General features: G+C 43.9%; 1 protein-coding gene across 1 annotated transcript; it reads left to right on the top strand.

Moving 5' to 3' along the window:
* Positions 1-252: 252 nt before the first annotated feature.
* Positions 253-10,593, top strand: LOC137362520 (nectin-1-like). The gene is made up of 4 exons (XM_068026908.1): positions 253-290; positions 5,501-5,842; positions 9,010-9,050; positions 10,471-10,593. Exons 1-4 carry the CDS (start codon positions 275-277, stop codon positions 10,582-10,584), a joined length of 513 nt encoding a protein of 170 aa, XP_067883009.1. The 5' UTR covers positions 253-274; the 3' UTR covers positions 10,585-10,593.
* Positions 10,594-11,048: the final 455 nt, after the last annotated feature.

Raw genomic sequence — 11,048 nt, 5'->3', positions numbered from 1 at the left:
AATACAGAAACAAAATATTTGTTCAATGCCTCTGAAATTTACTCATTCATGATGATGATTTCTCCTGTCTCTGCCTCTAAGAGACCAACGTCTACTTTAGCTCTTCTCATCCTCTTTTATTTATTTATTTTTGTTAGTTTGTGGGATGTGCGAGTCGCTGTCAAGGCCAGCATTTGCTGCCCATTCCTAATTGCCCTTGACAACTGATCGGCTTGCGAGGCAGTTTCAGAGGGCATTTTAAGAATCAATCACATTGCTGAGGATCTGGAGTCACATGTTGGCCAGACCAGGTAAGCATGGCAGATTTCCTTCCCAGAAGGACATTCGTGAACCAGATGAGCTTTTTACAATAATCGACATTGGTTTCATGTTCACCATTAGACTAGCTTTTAATTTTATACTTATTAATTGAATTCAAATTTCACCATCTGCCATGGTGGGATATGAACCCATGTCCTCAGAGCTTTAGCCTGGGCTCTGGATTATGTACTTATAAAAGCTCTTACAACCTGCTGTTATATTGTTGGCTAATTTACTCTCATGCTATTTTTTTCCTTTTTTTATTTATTTAATCGACTTTTTGGTGGCCTTTTGCTGGTTTTCAAAACACTCCCAATCTTCAGACTTGCTACTATATCTTGCAACATTGTAAGCCTCTTCTTTTAGCATAATACAACCTTTAACTTCGTACATGAACCATGGATGGGCCTTTCTTGACGAGTTTTTGTTTGTGAACGGAATGTTCTCTTGGCCAGTCTGGACATAGCAGTGGAAGCCTTACCCATGCGCTTGTTGACTTCTGCATCTAGAGACAGGTTACTGGTGATAGTTGAGCCTAGGTAGGGGAACTCTTGAACCTCTTCCAGAGCGTGGTCGCCAATATTGATGGATGGAGAATTTCTGACGTCCTGCCCCATGATGTTCGTTTTCTTGTGTACTTGTGTTAAACCCTTTGAATTGTTTCTTTAAATGTTTCCCACTGTTCATTTACCGCCATACCTCCAGCCTATTTACCAAATTAACCTTAGCCAGTCCGCCCCTCATACCATCGTAATTGGCTTTGTTTAAGTTTAAGATTCTTGTTTGTGATTCTTCTTTGGGCCTCCTTATCTCGAGAGACAATGGATACGCGCCAGGAGGTGGTCAGTGGTTTGTGAAGCAGCGCCTGGAGCGGCTATAAAGGCCAATTCTGGAGTGACAGGCTCTTCCACAGGTGCTGCAGAGAAATTTGTTTGTCGGGGCTGTTGCACAGTTGGCTCTCCCCTTGCGCCTCTGTCTTTTTTCCTGCCAACTACTAAGTCTCTTCGACTCGCCACAATTTAGCCCTGTCTTTATGGCTGCCCGCCAGCTCTCGCGAATGCTGGCAACTGACTCCCACGACTTGTGATCAATGTCACACGATTTCATGTCGCGTTTGCAGACGTCTTTATAGCGGAGACATGGACGGCCGGTGAGTCTGATACCAGTGGCGATCTCGCTGTACAATGTGTCTTTGGGGATCCTGCCATCTTCCATGCGGCTCACATGGCCAAGCCATCTCAAGCGCCACTGACTCAGTAGTGGGTACAAGCTGGGGATGTTGGCCACCTCGAGGAATTCTGTGTTGGAGATACGCTCCTGCCACCTGATGCCAAGTATTCTCCAGAGGCAGCGAAGATGGAATGAATTGAGACGTCGCTCTTGGCTGGCATACGTTGTCCAGGCCTCGCTGCCATAGAGCAAGGTACTGAGGACACAGGCCTGATACACTCGGACTTTTGTGTTCCGTGTCAGTGCGCCATTTTCCCACACTCACTTGGCCAGTCTGGACATAGCAGTGGAAGCCTTACCCATGCGCTTGCTGATTTCTGCATCTAGAGAAAGGTTACTGGTGATAGTTGAGCCTAGGTAGGTGAACTCTTGAACCACTTCCAGAGCGTGGTCGCCAATATTGATGGATGGAGCATTTCTGATGTCCTGCCCCATGATGTTCGTTTTCTTGAGGCTGATGGTTAGGCCAAATTCATTGCAGGCAGCCGCAAACCTGTCAATGAGACTCTACAGGCACTCTTCAGTGTGAGATGTTAAAGCAGCATCGTCAGCAAAGAGGACTTCTCTGATGAGGACTTTCCGTACTTTGGACTTCGCTCTTAGACGGGCAAGGGTGAACAACCTACCCCCTGATCTTGTGTGGAGGAAAATTCCTTCTTCAGAGGATTTGAACGCATGTGAAAGCAGCAGGGAGAAGAAAATCCCAAAAAGTGTGGGTGCGAGAACACAGCCCTGTTTCACACCACTCAGGATACGAAAGGGCTCTGATGATGAGCCACCATGTTGAATTGTGCCTTTCATATTGTCATGGAATGAGGTGATGATACTTAGTAGCTTTGGTGGACATCCAATCTTTTCTAGTAGTCTGAAGAGACCACGTCTGCTGACGAGGTCAAAGTCTTTGGTGAGATCAATGAAAGCAATGTAGAGGGGCATCTGTTGTTCATGGCATTTCTCCTGTATCTGACGGAGGGAGAACAGCATGTCAATGGTCGATCTCTCTGCACGAAAGCCACACTGTGCCTCAGGGTAGACGCGCTCGGCCAGCTTCTGGAGCCTGTTCAGAGCGACTCGAGCAAAGACTTTCCCCACTATGCTGAGCAGGGAGATTCCACGGTAGTTGTTGCAGTCACCGCGGTCACCTTAGTTTTTATAGAGGGTGATGATATTGGCATCGCGCATGTCCTGGGGTACTGCTCCCTCGTCCCAACACAGGCATAGCAGTTCATGTAGTGCTGAGAGTATAGCAGGCTAGGCACTCTTGATTATTTCAGGGGTAATGCTGTCCTTCCCAGGGGCTTTTCTGCTGGCTAGAGAATCAATGGCATCACTGAGTTCCGATTTGGTTGGCTGTATGTCCAGCTCATCCATGACTGGTAGAGGCTGGGCTGCATTGAGGGCAGTCTCAGTGACAGCATTCTCCCTGGAGTACAGTTCTAGGCAGTGCTCAACCCAGCGGTCCATTTGTTTGCGTTGGTCAGTGATTGAAATATGTCATTTTCAAGCTTAACATAAAAGTCAATGGTAATATCATCACTATTTCCAAGTGAATCTTTTACTGTGACATTGCTTATTAACCCTGCTTAATTATGCAGCGGGAGATCTAAAATCACTTTACCCTCGTCGGTTCTACAACGTATTGCTCCAAGAAACTGGCACGACAACATTCTACAAACTCATCTTCCTGACCACTTTTGCCAATTTGATTGTTCCAGTCGATATGCAGATCAAAGTCCCCCACAATTAATACATTTCCTTTTTTACATGCTCCACTAATTTCCCGTTTGATGTTTTGTTCAATAATATAACGACTGCTGGGGGGCCTGTAAATTACTCTCACCAGTTGTTTCCAGACTCCTGCTATTCCTAATTTCACCCAAACTGATTCCACTTCATGACCTTCTGATGCCAGGTTCCTTCTTATTAATGTTGTTATATCATTTTGTTGGTCTCTCCGAAATATTGTGTACCCTGTAATATTAATTTTCCAACCTTGATCTCCTTGTAACCATGTCTCGGTAATAGCAATTAGATCTAGATCATTTACCACCATTTGTGCTAATGGGCCATCTATACTGTTACAGATGCTTCGTGCATTCAGTTAAAGGAGCTTTACTTTCATTTTTTATCTCTATTGCCTGCAATGACCTTATTTACCGATGTACAATTTTTGTTCAACTCTCTGTCCCTTCTTGTCCTATCTTTTTGGGAGTTACCCGCATCACTATTCTGTTCCGATGCCCTGACTTCTCTCTTTGGATTTCAAAATGTTCCTGTATCCAAACCGTCCCCCCTCCCCTTGTTAGTGTTACGTCCTTTCCACAGCCCTACTTATGCGATTGGCCAGGACACTGGTTCCAGCCTGGTTCAAGTGAAGCCGATCCCAACGGAATAACTCCCTCTTCCTTGACTACTGATGCCATTGCCCCAAGAATAGAACCCCCTTTTTTCCCACACCACTCTAAGCCAGGCATTTAGTTCTCTAATCTGATTGACCCTGTGCCTGTTTGCATGTGGCTCAGATAACAACCCAGAGATGATTACCTATTATGTTCTGCGTTTTAGTTTGGACCCTAACTCCTCAAATTCTCTAATCAGAACACCATTTCTGCTTCTACCTATGCCATTGGTTCCCACATGGACCACCACAACTGGATCTTCCCGCTCCCACTCCAGGTTGCTCTCCAGCCACGAGGAGATGTCCTTAATCCTGGCACCTTGCAGGCAATACAGTCGTCAGAGCTCTCGGTCGCTGCTGCAGAGAACAGTATCTATCGCCCTGTCTATACTGTCTCCTATCACTGCCACATTTCTCTTCACTACCCCCCCCCCCCTTTGGTATGGCAACTTCCACCATAGTGCCATGGCCAGTCCGCTTATCCGTTTTGCAGTCCTTCTCTTCACAGGTATCAAAGACCTCGTATCTGAGGACAAGGTCGGGGGCTGTGGTTCCTTCATCACTACATGTTGAATCCCCCTACCTGCTTCACTCACAGTCGCATTCTCCTGTCCCTGATTAATGGCCATCTCTAATGATCTCTCTACTATAAGGGGTGTGACTGCTTCATGGAACAAAATGTCCAGATAACTCTTCCTCTCCCAGATGCTCCGCAATGTCTGCAACTCAGTCTCCAGCTCAGCAATTCTGAGCTGGCGTCGTGCAATCTGCAGACACAAACTGCAAACATGGTTATCAGGAATCGCAGTGCATTCCACACATGCTGCAGCTGCAGAACACTACCCATCTTGCCATCTCTGTGCAACCTTAGATTTAATTAGCCAATATGTTAATAATTCAAGGCTGAAGTAAAGGAAAGTTGCACTCACGTACCTTGGAGGCAAAGGAAGAAAACGCAGCAGCTGCTGGAGGCTGAAAATGATCGAGAAAGGAGCCCCACTTCCACCCACTGTCCCGAATTCCCACATGCAGCAACTTTCCAAATTCAGTCTGGATATGTCTCCCTCAGGAAAATACCTAATTTCACTCTGTTCCCTCACTGTAATCTATCTGCCATGCTTATGTGACCCTACTCCCCTTACCCAACAAAAGTCTATCCATCTCCATTGGTTACAAAAATTGGCAAATTGTCCAGTGTGTTTGAAGACATGAGTAGAAAGCCATCAAGGACCCTGGGCCGAAGTCTGAGTTATTTCGTGGACCACTTCATATATGCTCCATCTGGGACTGAGTTCTGTTGATGTCAATGGAGAGAAATATCAGGTGGAGAGTATAATGGGGGACCAATACAATACCGTACACTTTAGCATCAGTGACCAGCTTTTACTCCAGGTAGAGCCTAGTGCACTGTAGGCAGGTTATCGGGAAAGTGCAGCTGTATTTCCATGCTGGTTAAAAATATCTCTTCAGGACTTTATGTGTTATTAAAACTATGAACCTTTGATTTGGATTAGAAATATTTCAGCTTCCTTTATGTGTCCTAATCGTCTCAAACTATTGTTTTTCTTGTAGTTCCTTACAGTAAAAGTGCCACAGTTCGTGAGTCCTTCACTGTTGTTGTTGGGAATGAGGTGCTGCTTCCGTGTCAGATACTAACAAACAACACAAAGTTGACGCAGCTTTCCTGGAAAAAAGCGTCGGAGGAGAAGCCCTTTGTGGTATACAACCCTTGGTTGGGGATAAAATTCTCAAATGAATGGTACTCCAGACGCATAGTTTTCAGAAACCATTCTCTGAAGGACGGATCAATCATAATGAAGGCTTTGGATATACAGGATGAGGGAAATAATTCATGCCAGCTCATATTATACCCTCATGGAATACAAACTAAAATAATAAGTTTAACGGTTCTGGGTATGTATTACCTATGGTGCAGTGGTCATGTGAAGATTTATCTGTGGGAATGGAATATCCATGCGGAGAGGGAGTTGGGGTGAATCTTAGATTGTGTAGCTGGGTATGTTCCCCTGCAACTGCCATCAACAATAAGTGTTGCATATTCTCATTTATTTATCCTGCTCACATTCTAGCTCCTAATGCTTTTTAACACACAACGCATAGTTATTAATCAGATAATTAGTTATTGTTTGCTTTGTGGTTACGAGTTAACATTTAAAACATTCAGGCACATATACGTCGATACACAGTGGGTTGATAGATATATAGATATATAGATTGATAGATGGATAGATAGGTAGATAGATAGTAAGGTGCATCAAAGTCGCCCTCCACTATCATGATCGTGATATTATGCAATGTTTTTAGAGTTGTTGACTAATCGTAACAATCTATCTCTATCAATTAGTCTGCAATAGGCACAGAAATGAGATGAGGAAACCCCTGAGTGCTGTAGAGGTGTGGGGAACTATTGGTTCAAAAGCCACTGTTGATCCCAATCATGGTACACCTATCCCATGGAACAATCACTGTTATCAGCCGGTACAAAATGGCTCCGAGTAGCTCCAATAATGGTCAAAAGGTGGCATGCGTTATATCCCATTCAGCATTAAACATCACAGAGAATCTCACAGTAGAATTACCAATCCTCTGTATGTGCAGCATTCAAAGACAAATAATGATGTGATCCAATTCTAAGCGCAATATAATGGAGCAGCAAGGCAGTCAAACAAGACACGTATTGAAAATGGCTCATTGAGTGAGTTGAAATTTTCTAGATGTCTTTGATGACAGTATTTCTGGGCGATTTAATGTGACTGGTTTTGATTGCCATTCCTCTATTTGCGAACTCCAACTGAATACATATAATAAGTCCTAAATCACTATATTCTTTGGTGCTTCAGTTTTAAGGAAGCTTACATTCTTTTAATAATGTGAACATTAAATGACTTGTGTACGGTAATTCTGAATCATTTTAACTTTGAATGATAACCCTGCTTGGGACGTGAAAGTTGCTATATAAATGCAACCTGTTGTTGCCTTGCAAAATTGACGCCATCGCATGAGCATGAACGGCTATAAACTGAGAGAGGGGAATATGCAACGAGGCCTGGTGTCACTGAAGGTAAGCATAAAGGTGCAATAGTGGTAAAAAAGGCAAATGGTATGTTGGCCTTCATAGCGAGAGGATTCGAGTACAGGAGCAGGGATGTCTTGCTGCAATTATACAGGGCCTTGGTGAGGCCATACCTGGAATATTGTGTGCAGTTTTGGTCTGCTTATCTGAGGAAGGATGTTCTTTCTATAGAGGGAGTGCAGCAAAGGTTTACCAGAATGATTCCTGGGATGGCGGGACTGACGTATGAGGACAGATTGAGTGTGGTTAGGATTATATATGCCGGAGTTCGGAAGAGTGAGGGGGGCATCTCATAGAAACATATACAATTCTAACAGGACTTGACAGGGTAAATGCAGGAAGAATACTCCCGATGGCGGGGGAGTCCAGAACTAGGGGTCATAGTCTAAGGGTATGGCATAAACATTTCAGTACTGTGATGCGGAGAAATTACTTCACACAAAGAGTGTTGAGCCTGTGGAATTTGCTACCACAGAAAGCAGTTGAGGCCAAAAAATGTTATGTTTTCCAGAAGGAGTTTGATATAGCTCTTGGGATGAAAGGGATCAAAGGGTATGGGGCAAAAGCAGGAACCGGTTACTGAGTTGGATGATCAGCCATGATCATAATGAATGGTGGAGTAGGCTCGAAGGGCCGAATGGCTACTCGTGCTTCTATTTTCTATGTTTCTACGTTTCGATGATCAAAGTTACAATTATCAGGACTAGTGTGAAAATAATGAATTAGGAATTGAATCTTGAATTAATTATATCTCTGTTGTACATCCACATGAATTCCTTCCTGATTGAGGTTCCCTTGTTGAATGCAAATTACATCTGCCACCAAGAATGACAATTAACCTTGGGAGAGACGCGGTGACACAACAATTTATGCTCACACTAGATTTAACGAACTTACTACATAACATATCCCTGTGCTTAGATTCCTGTTTTGAATTACAATGTACGTATTTTTTTCAAATGTATTTCCCCAGATGATCCTGAAGATGTAAACAAGATCCATATCATCATAATAGTTGCTGTTATTATATGTGTTGTTGTAATTGTGTTGACCCTGACGTTAACGTGGAGGAAGAGACGAATTGAAATGAAACAGTCCAGAAACTAACTCTATATATTGCATAGGAAGACAAGTAACTCGAATACAATTTTTAACCGGCGTTAGTGCATTGGCCTCCTGTCACAGGCGGACTTTGATAGACCTTGGCTCCAGGCTGGGTCAGCTGTGGCTCAGTTAGTAGCACGATCACCTCTGAATCACCGGATTTCAGGTTCATGTCCTACTCTAGGGGCTTGAGCACAGAAATCGAGGCTCGACACTCCAGTACTGAGGGAGCACTGCACTGCCAGAGTTGGTGTCTTTGTGATGAAACAATAAACAGAGGCACCCTCTGCCTGCTTGAGTGGGTGTAAAAGATCCCAAGGTACTATTTTGAAAAGCAGCGACGTGCTCCCTGGTGTACTGGTCATTATTTATCCCTTAAACAGCATCACAAAAAAGCAGCTTGTCTGGTCATTAACACATTAGTGTTGGGGGAGCTTGCTGTGCACACACTGGCTGCCGCCTTTCCGGCTTTATAACAGTGACATTTCTAAAAAAGTACAGTAAAGCGCTTTGAGAATTTTGGTGGTCGTGAAAGGCACCACATAAGTGCAAGTGTTCCCCTTGTTTCAATGGAATTGATTATCAGGCAGTGTGCATAGTTAATGGTCAATCTGATACCCCTAGTTTGCAGCTCGCCTGGGATAAATGTCTACCCTGTATATCTGCAGGATTGTGAAATCTTGGTGACTTTGACAGGGAATGAATGGTATCCATTCACAGAAACATTAGTTATTAAGTAAACCACATTTATCAAAGAGGGAATGGGGATAAAAGAGAGATTCGACACAAAGCACAATCGTATGAAATGTGAATATTTTGACTGTATCCGTTCGAAAATTTTAGATTAATCATAACAACGTATTCTCTTCATCCAAATTCACAGAAATTGATGTTCACCAAGATGCCAACAACTCCCAAACTCAGGTAAGTTAAATGCAAAGTTTATGTTGCCAGTTCAATTCTCGTCTATTGTCCCATTTGATTGGAACTTTTTGGTGTAGATTGTTATCATAATTCCTGGATATTTAGCATTGACTGGAAAGAGGGCAGAAATGAAAACCAGACGTGGATTACATGGGATTTTCTTTTGCCTAAATTCAATGGAGGGAATAGCAGAAGGTTCTTTTACAGGGTTGTCATGGGCCCAAACAGTTTTTTCTCTGTGCTCTTATACAGACGATGCTTCACACTCAAGTGCAAACGTCCAAAATATACCCGGGTTCAACATAAAATTTCATACATATGCACCTTGTAGGGTTAGAACGCGAATCTTTAATTATAAACGATGAGAAATGAGTTATGTCGCTCAAACTTTGTGCTGAGGGAAAATGCGATTGATTGATTCTAATAGGACAATTAATATGATTTCCCATTTCTCTTGTGCCCCCTTGGGTTCCTGCATTTAGATCTCGGGCTGAATTTTGCCGGCACTCCGACATCGGGGCTCGTGACGGGGAATGGGTAGGGGTGCAGAAAATACTTCCGTGAGAGGCCCGCCATGGGCCTCGACGCCGGGAAAGCCCCACCCCGTTTTGCCGGGGAGTGACAGGACAAATAATTATTTACTTATTTATTTATAGATACAGCACTGAAACAGGCCCTTTGGCCCAACGAGTCTGTGCCAACATGAAAGGATTGTTTTTTGGGAGTGGGCAAATGGGATTGGAACTGTGTATAAAATGTTATTTTGATTTCTTCGTGAACCCGCCGCTTTAAAAATGTAAACGCAAGTGAAGGGCTTGAAGACATTTAAAAATGGCGCTGGCGCTTGAGTAGTGGGGCCAGACGCCATTGCCGTGGTTAGTACGCCCGTCCTCTGTTCGTCATTGAGGATGGGTTGTCCACCCGCTGCATCTTAATCAGCCGCTGGGGAAATATCGCGGCAGCGGCAGAGTGCACGTCTCGCGCGTGCGCAGTGTATTTTTTGATGCAAGCTGCCTTTGCAGGGCGATCAGTTATTAAAATTCAATCCCGAGTCTAAAATCGAAGGTCGAGATTTTCCCAACGGAAGGCTTGTTGGGAAACTGAGTCCATTTATGTCAATGGATGGAAAGTCGCTGACAGCAGTTTTCCGATAAGCCACACGAAGTTCAGAAAGTCCAGTTCATAACAAGATAATGGCATGGACAGCACATCAGTCCAATGAACAGAATATCGAGCGCTCCTGGGTGACTGTGCCTGTTTTGAGCTGGCGCCAAGATGAATTGCTGGCCGGTTATTTGTCTCTTTCAAGCACTTGACCGATGCCATGTGGGTTTCTGACAATTTGTGCTGTTATTTCAAGTGACCTGTGCCCTTACTGGTCTGAAATATAAGTTTGAAAACTTACTTTCTCTCCCCACAGAAGGAACAAACGATTGATTATGCTTCGCTCCATTTTAATGTACCGGTGAACCATATTTCTGGCCAAAGAGAAGACAGAACGGTATACGCAGATGTCAAGTACAGCCAGATTTAACTAGATTTAATTTCGCTCCATTTCCTCAAATGGAATCGACTTGAAAATGCTGTGCAACGCATGTGCAGTAATGTCAAACCACCATGTGTTTTCATGTTAATACTTGAGCATGCGATAAATCCAGTATCAACTCGGCTTGTTCATTCCGGCTCCTGTGCCTCAGGCTACTGGATCACATGGGAAAAATGCAGTAAAGTAGGGTGAGACTGAGCGCACCTCCTGATAGACTTCGCAAACCATGGACCAGAAATCAACCCAAATTCACTTCGTGTTTGTCCTCTCTCCGTCCATTTCTAGTTCATACAAATATAGTTCCACTGACAAGCACATGAGCAAGAAAATGCCCCCTGCATGTGAGTTAATGCGATCTCAATAAATACATTGAGCGGCCTTGCATCCGCTGCATCTTCCAATCTAAACCTCAGGCGCTGGTTTTGATGCTTGGTGTATGAAGCTGCTGGACA

The sequence above is a fragment of the Heterodontus francisci genome, unplaced genomic scaffold (genome assembly GCF_036365525.1).
Source record: "Heterodontus francisci isolate sHetFra1 unplaced genomic scaffold, sHetFra1.hap1 HAP1_SCAFFOLD_571, whole genome shotgun sequence".
NCBI lineage: Eukaryota > Metazoa > Chordata > Chondrichthyes > Heterodontiformes > Heterodontidae > Heterodontus > Heterodontus francisci.
Note: the sequence above shows the minus strand (reverse complement) of the source record. Positions and strands in the feature narration are given on the sequence as shown.

Coding starts and splice junctions, on each gene's coding strand:
- LOC137362520 (XM_068026908.1), top strand. Junction 5,843..9,009: donor AATAAGTTTAACGGTTCTGG/GTATGTATTACC, acceptor CCAAATTCACAG/AAATTGATGTTCACCAAGAT. Junction 9,051..10,470: donor CCAACAACTCCCAAACTCAG/GTAAGTTAAATG, acceptor CTCTCCCCACAG/AAGGAACAAACGATTGATTA.